General features: G+C 43.5%; 1 protein-coding gene across 4 annotated transcripts in view; it reads right to left on the minus strand.

The window, feature by feature from the left end:
• The window catches only part of PHIP (PHIP subunit of CUL4-Ring ligase complex), a 262,408-nt gene that overhangs the window by 155,227 nt on the left and 79,361 nt on the right, over positions 1–27,820 (minus strand). For all 4 annotated transcript variants that reach the window (XM_073626842.1, XM_073626841.1, XM_073626840.1 and 1 more), the window contains exons 11-16: positions 19,464–19,564; positions 17,326–17,366; positions 17,051–17,149; positions 13,707–13,854; positions 12,430–12,564; positions 1,611–1,739 (exon numbers count right to left, since the gene is read on the minus strand). In XM_073626842.1, coding sequence (XP_073482943.1) covers positions 1,611–1,739; positions 12,430–12,564; positions 13,707–13,854; positions 17,051–17,149; positions 17,326–17,366; positions 19,464–19,564 — 653 coding nt within the window. The remainder of the gene's footprint in view (positions 1–1,610; positions 1,740–12,429; positions 12,565–13,706; positions 13,855–17,050; positions 17,150–17,325; positions 17,367–19,463; positions 19,565–27,820) is intronic.

Raw genomic sequence — 27,820 nt, forward strand, 5'->3', positions numbered from 1 at the left:
ACGTGATTGGAGTCCACCTGTGGTAAATTAAGTGGATTGGACATGATTTGGAAAGGCACACACCTGTCTATATAAGGTCCCACAGTCAACAGTGTATGTCAGAGCACAAACCAAGCCAGGAAGTCCAAGGAATTGTCTGTAGACCTCCGAGACAGGATTGTATCGAGACAGATCTGGAGAAGGGTGCAGAAAAATTTCTGCAGCATTGAATATACAAGGAAATCAGGCACTGCTCATAACCTGGCCAATGCCATCCATACAGTGAAGCATGTGGTGGCAGCATCATGCTGTGGGGATGTTTTTCAGCGGCTGGAACTGGGAGACTAATCAGGATCGAGGGAAAGACGAATGCATCTATATACAGAGACATTCTTGATGAAAACCTGCTCCAGAGAACTCTAGACCTCAGATTGGAGCGAAGGTTCATCTTCCAAAAGGACAACAACCCTAAGCACACAGCCAAGATAACAAAGGAGTGGCTACGGGACAACTCTGTGAATGTCCTTGAGTGGCCCAGCCAGAGCCCAGACTTGAACCCAATTGAACATCTCTGGAGAGATCTGAAAATGGCTGTGCACCGACACTCCCCATCCAACCTGATTGGAGCTTAAGAGGGCCTGCAAAGAAGAATGGGAACAACTGCCCAAAAATAGTGTGCCAAGCCTATAGCATCATACTCAAAAAGACTTGAGGCTGTAAATGGTGAAGGTGCTTTAACAAAGTATTGAGCAAAGGCTGTGAATAATTACGTACATATGGTTTTTGTTTTTAATAAATTTGCAAAGATTTTAAACTACTTTTACGTTGTTATTATTGGGTATTGTTTGTAGAATTTTAAGGGAAAATAATACATTTAATCAATTTTGGAATAACAAAATGTGGAAAAAGTGAAGCGCTGTGTATACTTTCTGGATGTACTGTGAAAACAAAACACCCACCAACAAATCACAATTGTGTGAAAGCTTAGTAAAACGGAATTTTCTTAAATAGAAAACTATCTTTAGATAAAATGGTTTTGGAGTAAACATCTATTAAAATAAATTGATAAAAATAAAAAAAATAAAAAATCAGATTTAAAGCAAACACATTTTTTTTTTTTTTAAAAAGATGATTGATTTTTTTATCCACCCTGAAACAAACTAAGCATAAAAAAACCTTACCCCCCACCACCATGGATGAAATAATATACACGCAAACAAACTTACAATACATACATTGTTATCTTTTTCACAATTGTTTAATCATTTAGAGTTCTTAAATATAAGAATCTGTAAAATTGTAGGGGTTTTTTGTATTCAATATTCAAGGATCCTTTGTTGTAACTCTCTATCCTGATAAACACAACCACGTGTGTGCCCTCCATCTAAGGCTAAAAAAGCACTCAAACCCTTTACACCTTTCTGTTTAAGGAAGGGTAAATAATGCTTGTGGGACCTCCAAATGAATGATAATTTGATCCTTTAATTAAAATGTAAAATGTATTCAAAGGACTAGGAGGGGAGGATGGGATGTCTATTTTTTTTAACAAGGCTTGATAAGCCACTAATTACTTTCAAATACCCATAAGTTAATTGGTTTCACTACATTAAGTTCTCGATTTGCAAACTTACCTTGTCATATTTGCTACTAGAACCAAAGCCAAAAATCAGCAGATGACCATGTGAGTCTGTGCAAGCAAAGTGCTGACCGTCTGGAGAGCATTTACAGTCAAACACGGCTCCGTGCCCTTGTCCTTCAATCTGTTAATATAATCACATATCTTAAGAGGTTTCAAAGTTCATACTGATAATGAACCATAGCTTAAATATCAGTCATCAGTGTAAAATAACAGAGCACAAAGCTATCAACAGCAATAAAAAAAACACATACAGTATAAGCAATAAAGCCCAGTACACGCAATTAAAAAATAGAACGAAAAATACCGATTTCGAAGCAATCGTACGAAAATCTGATTGTTAGTACACCGTTATCAAGAGCCATTCAGGACAGATGCGATGGGACAAGCAAGAAAATTTCTTGTATGATTTTCGTTTAAAAAGGACAAGGATTTGTCCAATAGTCTCATCGTGTGTACCAGGCTTAAGTCTACCAAAGGTTATCAAATAGAACACAGAGTCAAGTGACTCCGAAAACAAATAGATAACAGGTGTATATCATGCAAAGAGAATAGCTCTATGTACATTCCGATTTGTACACAGAACTGGGTTCTTGATGCAAACAGACTGATATTTCTATTTGAAAGGCAGAAAATTTTTTATAGTACAAGCTGGTAGAACAAACAATTTCGGATTTTGTGGCTAACCGCAGACAATATTAAAGGCATTGATTCTGATAAATCACGTCTTTTGACAAAGATCAAAACCACTCACTCAGTCACCATCGAATGAAACAAGACAGTTTTTTTGCACACAATGTACATAAGCAACATTATCTCAGTGCTTTTGTTTTAGATAACATTTAAATTATTCAAAACTAAAAAAACTTGTAGTGGAGCCATGTGTAGAAAATGGATAAGGATGAACCTTATAGGAGGATCTTCAGTCAGTTCTGGAAAAAAATAACCATTTGCTGACCGGGCCTTTATGACATTTGTTGATTACAATAAAAAAAACAGATAAAACAATAAAATGGTGGTCATTGTAATATTTTAGGTCACACTGTATTTGCGCAGCGGTCTTTCTAACGCAATTTTTTGGAAAAAAAATAAAATAAAACACACTTTAAAGTCGTTGTTAACCCACTTCTATTACATCAGCCTATCCTCTCTGCACCATTATAAGAAGTTTCCCTGTGCTTGTGTTCTGTTAAAAAACAAAAACAAAAAAAACTGCACGATTCTGCCTGTATGAGCTCCGCTCCGGGTGCTCAGCCGATTACTCTCCTCTGTTCTGGGCGAGGCCGAGCCCTCCCGCTGCCGTACAGGGGGAATGGAGCTCATACAGGTAGAATCATTCAGTTTTTTGTTTATAGAACACAGGCACAGGGAAACTTCTTATAATAGTGCAGAGAGGATGGGATGATGTAACAGAAGATATGAGAGCAGTTGGAGCAGTGGGGGGGGGGGGGGGGACGACATTGTACGAGCAGAGACAGAGAAGAGAGGGGAGAGGAGGACACAGGAGACAGATAGCAGACTGCGGATGACAGAGGCACGCAAACGGACCACGATGTCAGGGCTCAGCAGCCATGATTATAGTGGTCAGTTTGCAGGGGGAGGGCATAGCTAGGCAGGATCAGCCAGGTATTTCAGGTGATACGGGGGTCCAAATGACACAGCACAAGCACTGTGCTGTATGACATGCTTTAAGGGAGCAGGGTCTGTATTTTTTTTTTTTTTTTTTTGGGGGGAGGCTAACAAACGCTTTAATTTATATAAAAAAAAAAAAAAAATGTAAAAAGTCAGCCCAATTGTTTTGTATAATGTGAAAGATGAGGTTACGCTGAGTAAATGAAAACCCAAAATGTCACGTATTAAAATTCCACACGCTCATGGAATGCCGACAAACTACCGTACTTAAAAATCTCCATAGGCGATGCTTTAAATATTTTTACAGTTTACCTGTTCAGAGTTGGAGTAGGTCTAGTGCTAGAATTATTGCTCTTGCTCTAACAATCACAGCGATAACTTACATGTGTGGTTTGAACACTGTTTACATATGTGGGAGCGACTTACGTATGGGTTTGCTTCTGCGCACAAGCTTGGAGGGATGGGGAGCTTTTAATTTTTTTTTTTTTTTTTTTTTATTTACACTGTTCCTTAAATTTTTTTGATTAATTTTATTCCTACAAGGAATGTAAACATCCTTGAAATAGAAATAAGCATGACAGGTCCTCAGAGATATGGGGTCAAAAAGACCCCAGATCCCTCATTTACTACCTTTAAAAGCAAAAATAAATAGTCCTGTCAGCCCGAAAACAGGAAGTGACACCAGACGTCGCTCCAGTCTTCCAAGGGCATAGAGCTGAGTGGGGACTATCTTGCCCTCACTTGACTTCCTACCTAGCCAGCCATCGGCAGCAACAGATCGGTTCTGGAGTTACCGATTGCTCCGGAAAGCTTTGAAATGATTGGGAAGCGGCCGGAGGGGCACCTCTCCCGCCGCCTATAGAAGTGATCCCGAAGCGAATCTGCCGCTGGGATCGCTTTGATCAGAAAGCCGACTGCCTGAAGAAAAAATAGGTACCGGGTTTATAGCATCTAGCTGCAGCCATAAAGCCGGTATTTAACTGTGTTAGTGACGTACATTCACAGTTAGGCGGTCGGTAAGTGGTTAAAAGTCAGCAGCTATGAAAACTGTTACTTGCTGACTTTTAACCTCCCTGGCGGTATGATTATTTAGGATTTTAGGTGCTGAAAGCGGTACAATTATTTTGCATGGAAATTTGGCGTTTTATATTGTAGGCCTGTAATTCTTAACAATAACACACTTAAATCTGTCCAAACAAGAGTCTAGTAGATATCCCGGGTATGATGAAGTTTGAAACACAAAAACATAAATATAATAAATATAAATAATTTTAAAAAATTATAATAATAATAAAATAAATTTCCCCACGATTCACTATCGCTCAATTCTGCAAGTGTTCTAATTTACTATCACTGTTTTCTAGCTGATCTAAAGCCACTTTTGACATAAAGGGACACTTTTTGGTTGCTAGGGACAATCTCCAGTTTCCAGGCAGAAAGAACAGTATATATCATATAAAACTGCATGCAGGGCATGGGCCAAAGCACTGGGGACAAAAGGGATGTGAAATAATTTCATACAGTACTGTAATCTGTAAGATTACAGTACTGTATGTGTTATGATTTTTACATTTTTTTTAAATTTGCCGCCAGGCTCCGCCCCGTGCGTTGCGCCGCTCGTAGGGAACGGAGCCTGGCACAGATAGCCTTCGGAGGAGACAGAGCCCACAGACACTGCGGGGGACATCGCAGGATCCTGGGGACAAGGCAAGTAACGCCGTACCAGGATCCTGCAATGTAATCCCGAGTGTGGCTCGGGGTTACCGCTAATGGGACTGAAATTTAACCCCAAGCCACACTCGGGATTACCGTCAGGGAGGCTACTAAACAGAAACTCACCTGTCACAGAATCCAGCACCATCCTTATCCAAGCCGGTTCTTCACTAGTCTTCAGGTCCCCGATGCCAGCATGTTAAAGTAGTATTAAACCCCAAGCCAAAAATTTATTGTATTGCAGCTTACTGATCATTAGATGTGGTGGCTGCATCTTTTTTCCCCTCTGTTTTCACCTGGTCATTAACACACAACTTTGGAGGAATGAAGAGAGAAGGCAAAGCAGCAGCAGCCTTGTCAGTCTGTGGGGAGGGGAATGTTAAAGGTATTAGAAGATTTAGAACCAGTAGCAAATTAAAGCCAAACTTAGTAAGCTGGGCGGGGCTAGCATGTGAACCAGGGCAGACGTGCTTCAGAGGAGCTCCGATCCTGCTACTCATCTACCAGCGTTTTCCAGCTGTCCCGATCACTATCAGCTCCCCGATCGCTCCAGGAACACAACCATCGTTTCGGCTCTGCTCGGATGCGACCACCCAGGACCCGTTCCATGCAACCCGACTCCAGCGATCTCCCTTCTTCTCGGCCGGCGGCAATATTGACGACACGTGCGCCGGCCTGCAACATGTCTGCCAGCAAACAACCCCAGGAGGAGACAGAGGACGTGGCTAACCCCTCCAGTGCAGCCATTCTAGCATGATGGCGCAGTGTAAAGCATCCCAACGGCGAAAATCGACTACGTGGCAACAGATGTCGGCCTCATCCTCCAGGACCTCGATAAATTCTGAGCCCAGGTGACTAAGGTGGAAGACCGGGTCTTTAGTGTGGCGAATGCACTCTGGTTGGACTCCATGGACCTCCGGGCCCTACAGCTGCAGGTACTTGCACTGCCAGAATGGGCCATAGACACTGAGAACCGCCTAAGGGCGGAAAGAACATCCACATCCTGGGCCTACCTGAGCGGGTGGAAGACTCCAGGCCCACTGAATTTATTAAAAGACTCCTAACAGGGGTGTTTGGCCTAACTAACGGGACAGACTTATTCTGGCTGCAGTCTGGGCCAAGCCTGACATCAAATATGAGGATACCAAGTTACTGTTCTTCCCCGATTATTCTCAGGAAATTGAGCAAAGGCATAAATCCTTTACAGACGTAAGCAAGAGGCTGAGCGAAAAAGGCATTAGTTTCAGTCTCCTCTACTCCAGCAGGAGGAGAATCACGGATGGCGACCGTACACGCTTCTTTGACAACCCAGAGGCTGCATCAGCTTGGCTGGACACCCACTGAAACCCACCCGAACACCACACAACCTGGCTGTCCCCCATCTTGCCTCATAATACCGGCTAAGTACTTTACATATCTTTCTGTCTGCTCCAATTTTGTGGACATCGGAAATGCCCCCCTCCGCACTACGCCTCACTCCTCGGGCTAAATGAGCTGACTCTAAGGCCTGCTGAAACATTCTGTAAATTTCCCACTCCCATACCTCCTGACTTCCTCTCCCTGGGCTCCACAAGTGCCTGCTGCTGCTGCTAGCAGGCAGCCCCCCCCCCCCCAACTTCAGGGAACTTCAGTGCTGTTACTGTCTTGTAGAAGACGTGCCCACCAGGAGAACTTTCACAAGTACTAACGCATAGCATTGAACTGTTGCTAGTTTTTTAACTTTTTTTGGGTATAGGCCTGATCTGAACACTTCCAAGTTCTCAGGGATGTCATCAGATAAAGGGCAGAACTGATACCTTGCTGTCACCACTGATATTGTTTATTTTATGTGTCTATGTGAATGTTTTTTTTGTTTGGTTATTCACTGGTCAGAACTCTACCTGGTATAGGCCCCCTGGGTTCCTGCTGCTCCTGAGATGTACTCATAGGCTGTATATGCTCCTCCTTCCTCTCTTCCCTTCGCAAGTACACCAAGACTGCACGGGATACCCCTGGCTGAGGGAACAGCCAGGTTGTGTGGTGTTCGGGTGGGTTTCAGTGGGTGTCCAGCCAAGCTGATGTACGGGGGCTCAATTGCAAATGTAAAAAAACAGTGCTTTTCAAATACCTCAAACTACACTCCCCACATATGGTTTTGTTACAGGAAACGCATCTCATGGGCAGCAAACTGCTAGCATTAAAAAAGCTGTGGATCCAGAGAAGCTTCCATGCCTCCTATTCTACATATGCCAGGTGGGGTCACAATACTAATCAGTAAATCTCTCCCATGAGTGCTGGAACAGATCCACACTGACCCCCCAAGGCAAATATGTGATAGCGTTCACTGTATGGGGCACCCGATATATAGTGGTAAATGTATACATCCCTCCTACCTTTATATTCATCTACTCTATATACCATTCTAGAGAGGGTCACCCCATACTGTCATGCAAGGCTGTTGCTTATGGGCAATTTTAATGCTATTCTGGCCCAGACTTGGACAGGCCTGTCCTTCCCAAACATTTTTCCACAGATCTGCTCTCCTGGGCCCAGGCAATGGGAGTGACGGAGGTTTGGAGATGGAAACATCCCGCAACCAGAGCCTACTCCTGTTTCTCCACCACATATAAAATGTCCTCCCGCATTGACCTGGCCTTTGCAAACCCAACCATGATGGCAGATGTTTTGGACGCCTCATTCTTACCCAGTGGGCTCTCAGGTGACAGTCCCCTACTCCTTAGCATTCACTCCCCTTCCTCCTTAACTTCGGTCCTTTGGCGTTGGGGGCTCACTGGCTCTCACACGCCGACTACCATCCCACCTCGCCTCGCAGAATACTGGGACCTCAACATGGGGTTCACCTCCCAGAAGAAACATGGGACACCTTCAAGGCTTTCACCAGAGAGCAGTACATCTCCTCTATTGCCGTGATCAACAGGGAACAAACTGCTACCACGAATGCTCTCCAAGCCACAGTACAATCCCAGGCAGACACCTACGCTGCCGACCCCACTAACGCACACTTTGACTCCCCTCTACGCCGTGAAACGTGATTTGTACCTCCACCTCACTGAGGTCACCAGACTGGACCTCTACCGGAACAGACAAAGATTCTTTGAACAGGGTGACCGCAACGGTCACCTATTGGCGATGCTGGCGCAACATGACCAACCCTTGACGGTGATAACTAGTGTAGTGTCCCCTTCGGGAGAATAGGTCTCTTCCCTACCAGACATACTAGCTGCCTTTCGCCACCATTATAGCTTCTTCTATACCCTCCGGGCTGCCCTTGGATTTCCAGCCCCGGGACCTCGCACCCTGGCTGGACCCACTGGCACTTGGCTGGCTCTCAGTTGCGGAGAGCGAGTCCTTGGTGAGACTTCCCCCGAATGAGGTACTGAAGGCAAATCGGGTCCTTCCCTACTGGGAAATCTCCAGGCCCAGGTGGCCGTCCCATCGAGTCCCTTAAGTCCCATGGGGACCTGCTTGCTCCCAAATTGGCCCAGCTTTACTCCCAGTGTTTGACTGATGGTGCCCTCCCCGCCTCCATGAGCCATGCCCATGTAATTCTAATCCACAAAGCTCATAAGGACCATACCTCCTGCAGGCCTATTGCCATACTTAAAAACAGATTTCAAAATCGTCACCAAATTACTGACCATGAGAGTACAGCCCCTACTTCAAACGGTCATTGAGACGGACTAGACTGGTTTCATGGCCAACAGAGCAACTGACGTCAATCTGAGACGCCTATTCACCAACATACACGCACAACATCTGATTGAGGGATCCAGGGCGATCGCCTCCCTGGACATAGAAAAGGCCTTCAACACCATCAAGTGGCCTTTTCTCTGGGTTCCCCATTGATAACGTCATTTATGACGAAACGCGTCTGGGCGAGGACACGTGTTGACATCACTACACTGCTACGTTAGGACGGGATTTCGTGTGCAGGCGGCCGGCTGTTTTTTACCTGTGAAATTTTATCTTTATGTAAGTGCATTATCTTTTATTAAAATCAGTAGTTGTGACAGTATCACAGTATGGATGGCTTTTCTTCCTTTGTATATGGCTGGGTCTCGTGGTGTCAGGAGTGGTCTGGGCATTCAATCTAATCATCCAATCTCCAGTCCATCAGCGGATCTTTCTTACGAGTAAAGGCCCTGGCTGGGTATAAGCCAACTGCCCGATCTCATCTGCCAGCTGGTAAGCAGGCTTTTCTTAAGGTGGTGGCAAGTTTGATATATCTTTTGATTCACCCTGGTGTTCGTCATTAGATTGGTCACCGTTTATCCACGAGCAACTGCATGGACTTTCCATTTAACAGCGCAGCTTTTTCCCCTCTATATAGTTTATTTGTGTTAGCACATATTGAGCTGCTGCTTTTTGGACTACATTTTTTGTTTTACAGCTATTGTGAATTTTTAATTCATTTTCACATATGTTTCAATGTATATTTAAATTTTGACCTAGCCCGGTTTTTTCCCCTGTTAATTTGATTTTCTCTGGGAGGTCCTCCGTAGAATGGGGTCCCCTTTGATCTTCATCAAATGGCTGCAAGTTCTCTACCGGGACCCTACTTCTGCCATTAAACTGGGGGGGAGACTATCACCGTCCTTCCCTCTGCCAAGAAGTACGCAGTAGGGTTGCCCTCTCTCTCCAGCACTATTTGCCATCGCAATGGAACCACTTGCGGAGGACCTTCACACCTCCCTACATGTCAAGGGATTGTGTATTGGATGGCTGGAGGAGAGGGTTCTCCTGTACACGGACAACCTCCTTTTCTTTAACTACTTGCCGCCCATGCTATAGCCGAAAGACGGCTGCAGCACGGGCCTTAATTGGTTGGAGGGCGTCCATGGACGTCCTCCCGAGCAAGCGCGCGGCGCACTCTGATCACCAAGTCTATGAGACTCGGCTGATCACAGATCCAAGTAAAGGAGTCGATCCTGGCCCCTTACCACGTGATCAGCTGTCAGCCAATGATAGCTGATCACGTGATGTAAACAGACGCTCAGTAATTTGGATTTTTTTTTTTTTCGCATGCTGTTAGCGTGAGGTAAAATGTAGCATGACCGTGCAATTGTCAAAGAGTGACAGCGCTGAAAGCTGAAAATTGGTCTGGGCAGGAAGAAGGGTTTACGTGCCCAATAAGCAAGTGGTTAACGATGCAGACGCATCTCTCAGGGGGGCTCCTACAGGTCCTCAACTCATTCTCCTCTGCCACAGGCTTCAAAGTCAACTAGACAAAGTCCCTTCTATTCCCTATAGACCCCGCACCAATGCTCCTCCAGATATTCCTCTACAATGGGTTGAGAGCTTCAGATACCTGGGGGTGGTGGTCTCCCAACAGGCCTCAGACTTTATATCCCTAAACCTATCCCCAATGCTCCAAGAGGTTCGGCTATGGCTGAAGGCATGGGAGTCATTACCTCTCTCATTGTTGGGACATATAAATTTGACCAAGATGAAAATCCAACCCAAATTCACCTACTTATTTCGCCACTCCCCGCAATGGTTCCCTAAATCCTTTCATCTATCTGCACCGCCTCCTTGCCTCTTATATGGGGAGCCCAGTCCCTCAGATATAGCTGGTCCACACTAGTGTGTTCGACCTTCCAAGAGGTCTGGCGTGCCCCGATCTTTATAAATACTTTTTGGCCACCCAGTTAGTTACTGCTGCTTGGTGGCTTAACCCGGATATAAGCAACCCAGGCACCCTAGTCAAGGCGGCAGTGGTACAGTCCCTGGAAGCGCTGAATTTTTTACTGTTATGCGGTCCCTGGGCCCCTTATCCACTGACACCCTCCATGCGCACCACATTACGTGCGTGGGGGGCAAGTCTCAAAATAGAACACTACCCTAAACATGCGATCTCCCCCAATGCCCCCCTTTGGCTGAACTCCACCCTGGAACACATCTATAAACTGCCCGAACACCATGCCTGGACCAAATTTATTATAACGATAGCTCAGGTAATCACCAATCAATCCCTGGCCCCGCTCTCCATATTGACTTCTGATTTCAACGTCCCACAGTCCTACTTTTTTCGTTTCCTCCAACTCTCCCATGCCTTCAGCTGCCAATTCTCCCGCTCCCCCCCCCCCAGCTGGTCCAACCTGTACTGGAGGACTTCCACAGATCAGACTGTGTAAAGAAATTCACTTCTCAGCTATATTCTCACTTAATAATCACCTCCCTCCCAACTCTTTAGAAACTTAGATCTAAATGGTCTCAGGACATCCTGGACTTTGACAATGACGACTGGGACGACATATGGGAATTCGCCTTCTAGCACCCTTGCCTAAATAAGACCTTGTCTGATCCAATTCAAGATGGTCCATCGCGCATACTTTACTCTCTACAAACATGAATCCCGACTCCGCCCCTCCCCCAGGTGTTGGCATTGTGGGGGAACTTTACCCTCATCTTCTGGACTTGCCCAGCTATCGTCCGGTACTGGAAGGAGATATTAGCTTTCGTAACTCAAATCACCACCATACCATTACAACAGTCTATGGCAATCTGCATGCTGGGCTTGATAGAACAATTAATCTCTACCATAGCGAGATGCACTCTGGTGGGGTTGCTCCTATTCTAGGCCCGTAAAGCCATAGTACTCAGCTGGCGCAAACCTACTCCCCCTCCTCTCTCCCTACGGAAACAACTAATCAACAACAGCTTACCCCTCTACAAAGACACTTATGCTAACAGAGGCTGTCCTCAAAAATATGACAAGGTCTGGTCCAAATGGCTAGAGGACCCCTCTACAGACTCCGAAGCCCCATAATTAAACCGGATATCCAGGATACTTCATACCAGATGCTAGTTGTATAATGCTGTAAACTTAATATCCTGTCCAGATCTGTACATCAAAGACAGGCGCAGATTCACAACCCCAGGAACATCTGTTGTACCCACTATAGTGACCCATATTTCCTGATTGGGTTTGTACAATTGTATACCAGATGACATGTCCCTTGCATGGGTCACCCAGATACCCTTAATGACCAATATGAGTTGTTCTGTTTTTTAAAATTTTGAGTGTTCTTAAAATCAAACAGATAAAAAAAAAAAATTATATATATATATGCTTTTAATACTTGGGTTTAATATGGCTTCAACTGTGGACAGCCGGCTGGGACTTCTTGTGGCTTCACAGACGGCTGCCCACTGCACAAGCACACATGGATCTGCCGCAGAGATTTGACCAGAAATGGGAGCAATGCCTGTCAAAACCAGGTAGGCACTAACCTATTCCACCCAAAAAAAAAGCCAAAATATGTCTGAGGAGGTGAGGGGGAGGGGAAGGAAGAGGAGCAGATGTCCTCTTTTGGGTGAAGTTCCGATATAATCTAGGCAAGTAATGGTCCTAAATAGACTATATAAGACTATGGTACATTCACTAGGTTTATTTTTACATAATTACGCAAATAGTTAATCATATATGGCCATGTTCTACAAGTGTTACTTATCTAAAATAAGCTTACCATGTTAAAGTAAGAACGAATTTTAACTCCTCGAGCTAGATCCCATACTATGACATTGCCATCATGACCTGCAGAAAACAACACTCTTGGATCAAAGGGATGGGATTCGAGTACAAAAACTTCATCTTCATGCCCCTTTAAAAAAAAAAAAAAATTGAAAAGCCTTGCATCAAGCAATAAATGATGTAAAACGAGAAATGAAAAACTAATATTGTACAGTTTATTTTAAGAAATCATAAAGCACTCTTTAGATGGAGACTAGAACATTGTCCAAGCTATGCAGTGAGGTCTATAGAGAGTTGAGACACCAAAATTTTACTTTGCATCACAATACGGCAGCAAAGAAGGCTGAATAAGGGCAATATAGAGATAGCAAAGAAGCAGAGTGATGCTTAAAGTGTGTGTTAACACCCCCCCTCCCAAAAAAAACAAATGGAGATCTTGGTCCCTTAAAGCAGATTATACAGCACAGCGCTTGTGCTGTGTAATCTGCCCCCCTCTAAACTGCAAAAAAAAAAAAAAAAAAAAAAAAAAACCCTTAAATTTGCCACTTCCTGTATGCCCTCTCTAAATGGACCACGATAACCAGGGTAGCTCCACCCTGATCACCGTGCATCCCTCCGTCAAACACTGACCCCTCTGCTCTCCTCTCTTCCCCCTCCTTCCTACTACCCTGTCATCTACCCTCTGTGGGTCTCCGGCCAGCCCCGCTGCTATTCTTGTAGAATGAAATAAAAAAAATTTTCATTGCCAGCCTCTCTATTAAAGGCTGGCATAGCACACTGTCTGTAGTTTTAAAAAACTAGCAGTGTAAATACCCGTCAGCTGTCTTCAAGCTGGTCACGTGACCCGCGGCTGCTTTACAGCTATGAGACACAGCTTCTGCGGAGGAGACAAGCGGCCACGTGATCTCCCCGGCTGATGTCAGAGGGAGATCATGGTCTCTCCCTCAGAAGCAATGGATCATAGCTGTAAAACGGCCGCGAGTGATGTGACCGGCCTGAAGACAGCTGAAATTAGGTATTTACAATACTCGTTGTACTATAGGCACAGTGTGCTATGCCAGCCTCTAATAGAGGGGCTGGCATAGTTTTATATGGATAGGTTAACAAACCCTTTAAACAGGTAAATGGAAGGGAAAAAAAAAAAAATCCGGTGCAATGTAGGAAAGATCTATTCAAATTCCATAAGGGGGGGGGGGATGTAACCTGCCAATCTAATCCCATAATCCCAATTTGTGCTTTAAAACTGGTTGCCAACTCTGTTATGCTTCTTACCATAAGGATATGGATGAGTTGTCCAGTGTATGAGTTCCAAACTTTTAAAGTCATGTTGCTGACTGCAGTGATCACAGAATTATCATGACGGTCCCAAGCCACCATGGTAACTTTAAGTTTTGTTGTCTTGTCTTCCACACCTTGTGCGCTGTGCCAGCAAGTAAAAAGAGGAAACCGATAATTATTTGGCAAAGTCTGAATAAACACATGCTAACGAAAAATATATGCGCATTTCCCCATTTACATGTAAAGGTCGAAAATGCAGAAGAAACCAAGACGCTCTAAAAGAAACCTGTGCTGAAGAAAATGGGATTTTTGTAATCACCGTAAAATCCATTTCTCCGAGTTTGACGGACACAGTGCCTCTTTAATCTTGACCATTGGGTTATATCGCCTCCGCAGGAGTAGGACAAGGCAGAACAAAAACACACCTGGCTACGCCCATGTGCTGTCCTCAGTCAGTATATAACCCCCTTCCTGCTCTAGGTATTCCAGTTTAGTAGCAAGCAGTAACAGAAGTATCAAAAACTCCATAGGGGGGTGGGTGCTGGTATGCACTGACGACCGAAGTGGCCGCCTTGCAAACCTGTGATATTGACGTTTGATGACGGAAGGCCCAAAAAGTACTAAGCGCTTGAGTAGAATGTGCCACGACAGGGAAAGGAGGAGGGACCCGACCCTTAATAGAACAGGCCTGAGTCACAGTCAGTCTGATCCATCTGGAGATTGTAGCTGAGTAAGCGGCCAGCCATTCCTTGATCCCTGTGTAACCAAAAAAAAAAGTGAGTCTGACCTCCGGAAGGACTCAGTGGCTGCCAGATACACCCGAATCACACGAACGACATCCAAGCTATACAAAGCAAATTCCTTGGGATGAGCCGGCTTGGGACACAAGGACACCAAACACAATATCCTCATTCAAATGGAAGTCAAAGACAACCTTGGGCAGAAATGACGAACAGGAACGAATAACCACTTTATCCCTATGGAGTACTAAATAGGGACTACGACTAGATAATGCCGCCAGCTCTGAAACCCTGCGGGCCGAGGTAATAGCCACCAAGAATACCACCTTCTGGGACAACATAGTTAAGGGAATCTCGCGAATATTCTCGAATGGAGGTTTCTGGAGAACGAATAGTACCAAGTTTAAATCCCATGGCGGCGAAAGAGACCGTACAGGCGGAGCCACATGCCGGACTCCTTGAATGAAGGTACAAACTAAAGAGTGAGTGGCTAGAGGTTGCTGAAAGAAGACTGCTAAAGCAGACACCTGACCATTGATGGTACTCAAGGCCAACTTCTCCTCAATGCCCTGTTGAAGAAAAGCTAAGATCCGAGCCACAGAAAAGGATAGAGGATAAACGCCAATCAATTCACACCAAGAAATGTACGTACTATAGTATATCTTACTAGAAGGCGACTTCCTTGCCTTCACCATAGTAGGGATCACTGATCCCAACAGACTTCTATCTCTCAGTACCTGGATTTCAATGGCTAGGCTATTAAAACCAGTAACTAAAGCAGGATGGAAGCTCAGCCCTCGGGACAACTGGTACCCTCTGAGAGGTAGCTCCCAAGGGATGTTTACGACCACCGGAAGACTTTCACCCTCGGTCCTTCGCAGGTACCGCAGAAGAGGAAGGTGTTAGCCCTGCAGTGGCACTAGGACGACTGCGGCATCTACCAGAAGAACCCGCAAGATTTCCACGAGTCTGTTACTTCCTGTCGAACGGAACCTGCTGAAGGGGCTGACATTTGACAAGAAAAACTACTAACCTGGTATTCACTCCAGAGTCAGACCCAGGTAACCCAATTTCCTTGACGGGGCTAGAGGGGAACCCCCAAACTGCACACTACCTCACACTGCACACACAGCAGGGCATACACCTAGGGGTCTCCGCTGCACCCTCTGCACTGAAACCCCCCCCATACTGCCAGGGCAGGACACACACCACCCAGAAGGGGAATGGTGGGGGAGAGCCCCAGGGGTCCCTGCTGCCTGCCCTGTGACTGCCACCAATACATGGGGGGAGGGGGGAAGCCAGCTTAATCAAGGGACTTTAGGATGGGAGGAGGGATCCTGCAGGCAGGTCTGACCATCCCTGGAGGGTTGGTCAGACCCCAAACCGCACAAAGGAGGAGAAGGGGGACTGTACTTACCGATCCATGGTGTGGGTGACCCTCCAAACAGAATGCCACACCACCAAAGTGGGGGCTGTCGGCCAAGGGACTCGGACCACAGCCCGTTCGTATGCGACCCTGCGAGACGTTTAACTCGAGGGCCAGCCTCCATTCGTTGAGGCTTTGTCGCGGCCAGCCTAGTGTGTAGCTGCGGTCTGCACATGCTCGCTGGCTGGACTGGAGAGACCATTGGATCTAGATTATCCAGTCCATCACCCAGCCCGGCAGTTGATTGTAGATCTTCCAGGAGAAAATGCATTGAAGACAAAAAGCAAAATTTGCTAGGATCAAAAGATCCCAGCAAGGAGCTAGGTCCTTACTCCTGACTAGACAGAAATAAACTGAATACCTAAAGCAAGGAGGGGGTTATATACTGACTGTGGACAGACTATGGGCGTAGCCAGGTGTTTTTTGTTCTGCCTAGTCCTACTCCTGCAGAGACAATATAACCCAATGGTGTAGATTAAAGAGGCGCTGTGTCCGTCGATGAACGGAGAAGAAAAAAAGAGCATAGGCTGCCCCTTTTCTTCCAGAAATGGCAGTTTCTAGCTGTTATTCCGAATCAATGGCTTCAGTCATTTCAGAGCACCGTAACTGGGAAAATGTGCAGGTCAGGTGTTCAGAAATCACCCTGGCTTTGCTTGTGAATTCACTTACAGAAAACTATAGACTACATCAGGAAACATCTGGTTTATTTAATACATGAAAAACACACTAGCTTTGAGACATTAAAATGGAGCACAAACCTACAAATAGCTACCAAGCAACCTTGGTCATTGAACTAGAGCAGTTGACAGTCCGATGTGTAACAGATTTGGATGTACATGTCAAATCTAAATCATTCCAGTGTCTATGTTAGCTTCCAGATTATGTACTGACATTAATGGTCGCAAAACGTTTAAATACACTCACAGAAAACATAGTAAACAAAAAAAAAAATCTATTACATCTGTCAAATATCTAATGAAAATATCAATATGCATCTCATGAAAGTTTACTTCACAAAATAATCTGACAGTAACATTATAGTCTGTACAGTCAAAAGTCTGTACACGTTGGCAGCTCTTATGTTATTTCAATTTTCTTTTATAGGGCTGCACCACATAATCAGTTTGCTCTGTTCCGCCTTGATATCAAGTGCAGTAAAATGTACGACTTACCCAGTAGGTCGAGTAGCCATGTCTAATAAAATGCTCTTCCACTCCCTTTTCTTGTACTGCCAAATGCGTGCAGTCCCATCACGACTCCCACTTACAAACCTTAAAAATGAATAATTTTTAATAATCAAATTCTGAAAATGCAGAAGCGACACTAATGAGATTGTGACAAACTGAATTATTATGTACAAAAAAAAAAAAAAAAAAGTGTCTCATTTTGGTATTGGACCACATGCACACAACAGCTAATGATGCCACAGCCCAATAGTGCTACTCACCGACTACTACCATTTGAAAACTGGATGCTATCCACTTTATCCTATAAAAAAAAATAAAAAAACACAACACACACAGGTATGAGTAAAGTCTGCATTCATTATAAACCTAAAATCTAAAGCGGAACACTAACCAAACTGCTAAATACATTGAAGAAAAACATATATCGAAGCATCTGCTGCACAATTTTTTCTGTTCAATGGTGCCTGTGAGCACCAAACCATTAGTAACTTGATACAAAGTTAAGGCCTTTCCTCTTATGAATGAGCCAAGGCAAAGCATATCCACTACTACAATATTTCGGTACTTTTTGTAAATCTGTTGCAAAGCGACTACAACCGCAATTCAAAAAAAAAAAAAAAAAAAGTTTAAACCGAGAAGTAAAATAAATAAGGTCATTTTGAAATTGATGGCAGCAACACATCTTAAAAAAGTTGGAACAGGGAAACAAAAAAGATGGCAAAGTGCAATCCTACGGTGTAGCATCCCCTCTTCTTTTAACACTCTGTAAACATCTGGGAACTGGAGGAGACCAGTTGCTGGAGTTTTGGGAGAGGAAGGCTGTCCCATTCTTGCCTGAGCATATGCTGCTCTAAAACCTAGATAATTCACCAGGTGAAAACTAAGGGGAAAAAGCCTAAGAAAAGAAAACATGCATCCACCACATTTAATGATTAGTAAGCTGCGATATATTACATTTTTGGTGTTGGGAGTAATATCACTTTAAACATATGCAAAGTCAAATCACAAACCTCTAAACATGCATGGGCATAGATAATCGGTTTATTGCAAAACATGATGTGTCAGTTACGCTACAAAGAAATTAAAGTATAAAGCCTCGTACACACGCTTACATTTTCGGATGACTGAACGTTCGTTTTTTGTCACATGCTAGTCTCATGTCGAAAGTACAGAGGTTACTCACAGAGGTTACTCACAATACGAAAATTTTCGGACGACAGAATACAACGTCAGAAGTGACAATGTGTTGAATAGTTTTGTATGTATTCTTTCGTTTTTAAGCATGCATAGTCTTGCTCTTACATTTTTTTTCGTACGAAAACTGTACTAATGAAACGAAAATCAGACGTGGAGTTCACATCCGACAAAAATGTTACAAATTTTTCCATCCAATTTTCGTATCGTGTGTACGGGCCTCAAATCCGGGCTAAAACTAAGCTTAAACCTGCTCCCACCTCCTTTCTAAGTCATATACTATCCTGTAAGGAAAGACGTGTCTACTTAATTTAAGGGCGCTTCGCTCAGGTCATGTGATCTTCCCAGCGCTCACTTCAGGAGAGAGGAGAGACCAGAAGCAATGGCTGCAATGCCTGAACGGGAAAGTCACCCATAAACTTACTATGGGGCACCCCTTGTCTGCTGCCTCTCCACTCTCCTGAAGCTGGCGCTGGGAGCCGATCACATGACTGGACTAAATCGCCTTTAGATTAAATATACACATCTTTACTTTATAGGATAGTTAGCCCGAACTTTTACTTGGCGTAGAACTATGGGGTCACTGATGCTAACTGGGGACACAGTTACGCAGTTATTAAGCAGGTCCATCGTCTTTAACCAAAATGAAAAAATAAATAAAATGGAAAACTTCCATATACACAATCCTATACCCACAGATGATCTAGAGCACAGGTGTCAAACTGCTGGCCCTCCAGCTGTTGCGGAACTACAATCCCATGAGGCATTGCAAGGCTGAATTACAAAAATGATTCCTACGGGTAGAGGTATGATGGGAAACAGTTCCGAAACAGCTGGAGGGCCACCATTTTGGACACCCCTGATGTAGAGGAAGGACGAGCATAACAAAAGTGCATATGTTACATAACACATGAATCTGTTCTTGGCATTCAGTGGGTTGAAAGCTAATTTACCCAAAAGTTGTGCCACACCCCTACAATTATGATTTTTTATAAGCAGCACAACATCACTTGGCTGTGCACACCCTGCAGCAGCTTGCAGATCACAATAGTTTTCTACTGGAGTTTCAAATGGATAAAAGAAACTGGTTATTTTAAAAGCAACAATGCAAAACTAATAGCTACTGTGGGTTAGGGTGGAATATTTTTGCATAATGCACATCTGTTTAATACTGGTCCAGTGAATCATAGATTCAAATACTTACAGTGTGAAACTCTAATTCAGAAATCTTTTCCGGCTGACCAGAGCCAAAATAATAAACTCTTATCATGTGGTCAGTGCTCCCTGTAGCTAGAAACATCCCTCCTAAAAGGACAAAATGAAGAGCATATATTAGAAAAAAAGTTTTTGAAAATCTTCAATTCTTGATCATACTTGCCAGAGACTGAAGGACTGCTATACATTTAACAGAATAGATGCAAATGTTTCTTATAACAGCCAAAATTGCGGCTGTATTTCACTACATAATAAAGAAAACAAAAAAAAACAAAAAAAAAAACAAAAGAGAAAGATAAAGAGGAAAAAAAGAAAAGGAGGAGAAAAGAAAAAAGAAAAAATAAAAAAGGAAAAAAAAAAAAAAGAAAAAAAAGAGGGGCGGGAAGGAAAATAAGGTAAGTTGAACGGGGTCTCATTATCATGATCATTATCGTAGTTACTTAATTCCCTGATATCACAGACTCTGCTACCTCCTGCAGGTACGCATTTGTTCCCATGAAATATCTCCATGGCCTCCATTTGTTCCGTATTAATTCCTCTGTATTATGGAGGGTGGCGGTCAATTCCTCCATACGGAGTATACACTGAACTTTAGAATACCACAGGATCCTTGTTGGCAGCTGAGATTGCCGCCAAAGTGCAGGAATGCATGCCCTTGCTGCATTAAGAAGCTGTACTGTCAAGGTCTTTTTATATTTCCGAATAGGTCTCTGTCACATGTAAAAGGCACGCAGCCAGATTGTCTTTCAGATCCACAGTTGTCAAGCTTCTAATTGTAGTTGTTACCTCCGCCCAGAATGGCCTCAGTAATGGACAGGTCCAGAAAACATGCATAATCGTGCCAATATCTGCATTGCACCTCCAGCACCTATCCGAAGTGGCTTCATCCATCTTGTGAAGTATATAGGGTACTCTATACCATCGGGACACAATTTTGTATCCAATTTCTTGGTATTGATTTGCAATAGAGGACTTATGTGCCAAAGTCAACATTTTATCTACTTGCTATGGTGAAAGAGCATCTAAAGGGCATCAGCATAAATGCAAGTTCAGAATGCAAAGAACAACATGCCTGCAAGACTCCACTGGAAGTAGTATACTGTGAAAAGATGTAGGTTTGTAATACGCATTTAAAAAAAAAACAAAAAAAAAAAAAAAACCACAAAACACACTTTGGCATTGTTGAATGCCAACTATGTCAAACGTATTTTTCTAGTTCCTTTTTAAAAACTTTCCTTCGTGGCTCAAAAAGGACCATCAATAAACGAAAGAAAAAGAAAAAGAAAAAAAAAAAAAAAAAAACGAAAAAACCACCACACTTCTAAATGAATGTCAACACTTAAGAATTCTGCCGCCTATCATTCGTACCTCTTTCACAGAGCTACACGTCGGTAGAGCGTTCAGCATATAACACTTACAGGTATGTCCAATGCCTGTGCCTAATTGAACTTTATGACCACTTTGTCACTGCAGGGACAAACTAGTGACATAGTGGATGACAGGTGGAAGCAAGGGATTCAGTGGGGGACACAAGCACCCAATAAACCTGGGAGAGCTAATGCTGAAAAGCCTGTGCAGCTCTGCAAGAGTACAAAGACTGGAGTGACAGGCGTCAAGATTTGAAAACTATCATTGACATTGTTTTGCAGGTATTACTATGATTAACCAGTTCCTAAATGACACTCCTCATTAAATGCAGTAGCTCATTTCAGCAGCGTTGGAAATTTATGGATGATCAAATACAGCAGACATTTTCTAACAGAGGAAGTAAAGCACCTTGTAGACAATTCCCTCATGATATGGACAAAACAATGTCTACTATATCTATATTTAATAATGTATCTCCCCCCCCCCCAATAATGCCTATGCTTGCTTAGTACACCCAACTGTAGGTCTCATCGTACCCACTGACATAAAATTGCCAGCAACATTTTAAAAAAGAACCACAAGAGATCTGCTGTGTTCCCCAATTTAATACTGGGGAAATCTATTTTTTTTTTTAAATTATAAATATTTTTCTTAAAAATCACTAACCAGAAAGGAAAACAGGATTTTTGATTTACCCATCAACTCCTTTTCTTGGAGTACACTGCAGGACAAGGCATCTTTCTATCCATTACGATAGTTATGATACCACATTCAGGTGATTGGACATAAAAAAAAAGAAAAAAAATCCCCTCTCAGACACAACCCCTCCTAGACAGTCTTAGCTTCAGTTGGTTTTTGGAAACCCAAGCACATAGGGAGAGGGGTGGAATTCCTGTGTCCTGTGATGTACTCCAAGAAAAGAATTTTGCAGGTAAACGAAAAATCGAATTTTCTTTATTGTACATTCAAGGATGCAGAGCATGTTCATATGCATTACGACAGTGATGTCCCAAAAAGGCTGAACAAGGAATGAGCAACATGCCAACAAGTCTTCAGACCCCAAACTAAACCAGAATAGGTTAGAATTTCACACAGCAACAGCAGCCTGCAAAACTTGCCCACCAGAGGTCACATCCTCAGATGCTTGAACATCCACTTTAATAAAACTGTTTAAAATATGAACTGAAAACCAGGTAGCAAGTTTGATATCAAATAGCCCAGGAAGCACCAACACCTCTCTCTGTCACCAAGAATGGCAGAACTTTTCCCTTGAGACCATAAGCTTGAGAAATAAACTGACATACCCAATGAGAAACTGTAGATTTGGAAGCTGTTTGACCCTTCTTCTGTGTGACCCTTCTTTGGGCCTTCAAAAAGCACAAAGTGGGAAATCAGACCGCCAAATTGCAGCAGTTGGCTTTGGTTAGTACATAAAGAGGAAACGCAATGCCCTGGTTTCCCACAGTGAGTCAGTCTATAGCCCATAGTAATAGCAAGGAGTCACCAGCAAAATGGTCACGGCCGCAATACAGCATAATTGAATTTTTGGCTATAAATACACTTGCAATGTCACCTCACCTCTTGAGAAAGGATCAGTGAGGAAAACGCGTTGGGCAGAGCCTGTGACATAATCGCGCATCACCAGGAAGTTAACTTCTGGTGAATATACAGCCAAGCACCTGCGGATGTCTAGGTGATCCTAAGGGGACTTTGCACCCCCTAGGTATCAAGCAAGTCACCCGAGTGCACCGAGGTAGTGCACTAACAAAATGTGTTTCTTCATTTAATTCAACTGCTTGCCGACCGTCCCACGCACATTTGCTGTGGGGCGGCAGCTCCGGTGTGCACAATCACATATAGCTACGTGATTCTGCACTTCTGGGACAGGTCACTGGTGACCCACTCCTGCTGTGATTGAAAACAGCGGGAGCCAATCAGCGGGTCGGGCGGACCCCATGACGGCTGGGACCCACTGATCGTTCCCGAGAGATGCAGAGCGGCGGTCTGCCTATGTAAACAAGGCAGATCGCTGGTCTGTGACAAAGAAAGATAGACATCCTGTGTTTCTGCTATGCAGGAACACGGATCTTGGTCTTCCCACAGTTAGCAAGCATTTCCTAGTGGATTTAAACCTAGGGACACACTTAACCCTTTGATTGCCCGTTAACCCCTTCCCGTGTCTATAGTACAGTGACAATGCATATTTTTTTAGCACCAATCACTGTACTGGTGCCATTGGTTCCCAAATTAGATTTTTTTTTTATTTTTATTGGATGTGTTTTATAGCAGAAAGTAAAAGATACTGTTTTTTTTCTAAATCGTTGGTCTCTTTTGTTAATAGCGCAAAAAATAAAAAAAACACAGAGGTGTTGAAATACCACCAAGAGAAAGCTCTATTTGTGGGGAAAAAAAAACGCAGTCGTCAAATAAAGTAACGCAGTGCCGTATCACAAAAAAATGGCCTGGTCATGAAGGGGGGTACCTTCTGGAGCTAAAGTGGTTACTAAAGCTCAACCTTTTACACAGTTAAAGCACTATATAAGTTTTCTCTTGTCCGTATGATGTTTATTGGCTAAGGTGAAAGAGTCCCAGGACCAAACAGAGAAACTGCCATCCAGTGGATTTAAACCCCTATGCGAAAAGCGCATTTAGACCCTGTGTAGGGTCTCCAGGGGAAGTTCCATGGATTTGGTGAAGAACACTGAATCCATGGAAGTGAGTCAGATCAGTTACCATCACGGAGTGGTTCTGGCATGTTCACTTATTGTATGGACTTGTTGCAATATAAGCACCCTTGATGTTTCACATGTACCACTGGTTAAAGGGGTTGTAAACCCTATGCATTAAGGTGAAAAAACACCTGGCAGTGACCGCCCCCCCCCCCCCCCCCGGTGCTGCGAGAAGCCGCGAGAGCCGCTGGGGGACCCCAGAAGATGAGGTTCGGGGCCACACTGTGCAAAACGAGCTGCACAGTGGAGGTAAGTATGACATGTTTGTTGTTTAAAAAAGAAAAAACCCTTACAATCACTTTAAGTGGCCACACTCCCTATAATATATGTTGATTTTTCTTTATGTTGTATATTAGTCTATTGTTGTAATAAGTCACTAGAATATCACTGACACTGTATGGAATGAGTTAATAGGAGGTTATTACCATCACTGTTTCAGTATATAAGAAATTTGATACACAGTGTGCATATTAATGGTTGCTAATTGGGGGCACCACCATTACTGTTTAGGATTATTTTTTACTTGGAATTGTGATTTAATTTGCTTTTGGAGGAGGTAGCGCTACATCCATACACTTAAATGCCCTGGTTAAGATGGGGTAAAAAAATAACAGAAAAAAAACCTTCAATAAAAAAAGGACAAAATAACAAAGATAAGTAGGAACGTACGCCTATTATTTCCTCTCATGCAAGCGTTTGTAGATTAAGCAAAAAAAAAAAAAAAAAAAAAAAAAAAAAACTCTATTTTCCCTCAATAAGGTTATCCTATAGCCAAATGAAAGCTCAAGTTGCTACCATAAAAACATGGTTCGCACAACAATCAAAATATAAAAATATTGGCAGCGCTATATATGATAATGAAATACCAAAAAAGAACTAATAGTGATGTGATGGAAATAGAAATAGTACATAAGAGTCCATAAGATTCTGAACCCATCACCAACACCACCACACATGAAGAAGCAGGGGGGTACTCACATCCCCGTTTGAATTAAACTCTTACCAAATCAGATAATGATATAGGCTGAAAAAAAAAAAAAAAAAAACAACACACAGTGTTGATATCCTCATCCAATCTCCCAGGTTAAACTGCATCAGAGGGTGTAGGTCACACTATGGCAAGCTCGTTTCAGATCATATAGAAAAGAAAAAAACAACCTCCATAGGGTAATCCAGTAAAACAATTTATTTGAATCCACAATATGCCACCCTTTAGGACTTGCACTTACAAAACATCACATAATAAACGTATAGTATTAAACAAGATTCTGTTGGCGAACCGCAGCAGGGATAGCGTGGTGTCTCCTACCACAATATGGTGCCTTTCTGGTAGTAAGCTCTGTGTCTCCAAGCGGTGCGCTGTGGTTGCTCACTGGACGTCGTTAAGCCACACCCTAATAAAAAAGGACAGCTGAGGCCATGAACCCACCTCGTCACGGTGGAGCACCAGGAATGGTTCCTTCCTGAAGCCAGTTCTGAAAAGCTATGTACCAGGGTTATGGCAACCAGTAAAATAACCTTCCAAGTCAGAAGGATTAAGGGAATATCCCAGATGGGTTCAAGTGGGAATTTCTAAAATATAGAAAGAACCAAGTTGAAGACCTACGGAGTCTTAGCTGGTGGAACAATACAAGTGACCCCTTGTACAATAGCATGCTCTAAGGAATGTGAAGCAATGGATCTCTGAATGAGAACCACCAAAGCCAAAATCTGACTATTGATAGTATTCAGGGCCAGTTTCTGGTCTACCCCATACTGTAGAAAACACCAGGTTGTGGCCCATGACATGCTTGCAAGGATGAAGTCATCTAGCCTTACACAAGGCAAAAGAAGATTTCCAAGTCCTGTAATAAATCTTCCTAGACGTTGCCTTCCTGGCCTTCAGCAGGGTAAGGATGACTGAATCAGATGCTCCCCAGCCTCTTAAGACTTTGGCTTCAACAGCCATGCCATTAAAGCCAGCCACTGTAAAAAAAAATTAAACCAGCAATGACAGATGAAAATTTCTGCCTTAAAACAAAGGAACTGGAGGAAGGTGCTCCAGAAGAAGCAGAAAGTCCAGACAAGTAGATGGAGTGCCCCCCCCCCCCCCCATGACATCATTGTCCACACTGCACATGCAAATGGGTGACCATTCCCAGCAGAAATGCAGGGGGTGCAGGAAATGCTCATTCCTCACGGGAAGGTGACATTACAGAGTGAACCAAATCGCAGTGTATACTCTTCTACATGTCTGTCTGCAGGAAGACAAAGAGAGCAATCTACTCTGGGACTTAACCATCCGGCATTTTATTATTTTTTTTTACATTCCCAGCCCCTTCAAATTTCCAGCAGCCAAGATAGTGCTGCTCCCTTCTGTTACTTTACAAAACCAAGCAGCAACTAAGGGCGCCAACTAAGGTCAGGAGTCGAAAGCATCCATACAACAAAAAAATGCACTTGGCCTACCCAGCTTCACACCAATGCTTGGAGCTTCTGGGTCACCATCAGCTGCCAACTGGTTCTCTGTATCTTATGAGACATAGCAACCACGTCATCCTCACTACCTCATGATTTGCTGGACCTACTCTATTTGCTCTCTACCAAGGTAGAATAGAAGTGTGGGTGCAGCAACATTCCATAAGAACTGAAGTCGAGGGAATCTATCAAAACAGACTCCAAAGTCATGTCTTTATAGACATCCGATGCCCAAAAGACACATATAGCTGTTCTGGAAGGGGCATCAACCCTGCAGGCACAACACCTAGCTCAACTACAAATCCAAGCAGAGGACAACAAAAATAGAAGCCACCACTATATCTGGCTCCGGAGGATCCCGAAGATCATCACAGGCCCTGTCCTCAAAACTACATTTACTGCCAACCTTAACACCTTCCCCTTACTCCCCCGATCCTATTTTCTCAATTCTGCTCCCGTTTTGGGTCAAGGGACGGATTAGATCTACATTATATCTAATGCTAAATGCCAGAAAGCCCCTGAGAAGCAGATAATCCTTTTAAATTGGAAAACCTGGAAAGATAGAAGTCTCATATAGCATACATTGAAAAAAACCCACTTCAAGAAACCTATTTTAAGAGACCGTTACTTCCTGACCCATTATCAATGCTACAAAATCCAAAAGGGTTTCCATCCTAATATCCAGAAAAGTCCCCTGGATGCTAATCTTTTAGTAAAGGAGATGGCAGATTCCTCTTCCTCAAATGTCTGTTCAGCTACTCCAAAGCAACCCTAGCAACTATTTACTTGAACTTCGCTAACTCCATCCAGAATTGCTTTCTGAAAACCATACTATACAAATTTACCACATTTGCAGAAGGGGAGAAGAGGCCTAAATTGATTAACTACATAATCTCTGTCCCTTCTACATCGCTTAGCACAAATGGTGCCTTCTCAGGCCCCGCTACATTATCCATTGGGACCAGAGAGGGATGCCCAATATCCTCCCTCATGTTTGCCCTCAAATTAGTAGTAAGAAGAGCCGGCAAAACTGTAATCCTTGAAGTATCGTTTATTGGCCTATCAGGTTAGTGGGGGGGGGAAGTGCATAACTTAACAGGTGTAGTCACTAACCACTTGGATAATTGGTGGTATCAATTAAATATGTTAATTTTCTGTGACACTAACCTGATGGGCCAAGTATGTAGAGACGGAGTTTGCATATGTGTATGTGAATATATATTTATTTTGCCATATCTGTTTCTAACTAGCGATGACTAAGGCTAATGCCGAAACACGTCAGCTGTGTTTTATTGTCACTCCGATATACCAATAAACGACACTTCAAGGATTACAGTTTTGACGCCTTTTTTTTAATACTGTTGCATTGGAGTGTATTGGGACACATCGAGCTTCGGCACCTGTGAGTGGACCTGGTGTATGGATTGAGTTGTCCCTGCAGAGTGCTGTTACTTTTCTTCTTGCCCTCACATTAGACATCTACCTTTGCAGAATTAGGAACAAACCCGATATTTCAGACGATAGGAGATTGTCCTATGGCAATGGCCTATTTTCCACAAATCCCACCATATCCCTCCCAAACTTTCTACGGGAGTTAGAAAGTTTCTATGGTGACCTCTCCCATGTGGAAATGCATTTGCCCAAATCTGAAGCTAAAGGGTGGACATGTCACACTTCCTAAAATGTTAATTATAAGAACGTTAGATTCAAATTTAGTTCCTCAGTCCTTAACCGCTTCTGGACCGCCCCACGTATATTTACAGCAGCAGGGCGGCCGGACACGCAAAATCAT

The sequence above is a fragment of the Aquarana catesbeiana genome, linkage group LG04, assembly GCF_042186555.1.
Source record: "Aquarana catesbeiana isolate 2022-GZ linkage group LG04, ASM4218655v1, whole genome shotgun sequence".
Classification (NCBI taxonomy): Eukaryota; Metazoa; Chordata; class Amphibia; order Anura; family Ranidae; genus Aquarana; species Aquarana catesbeiana.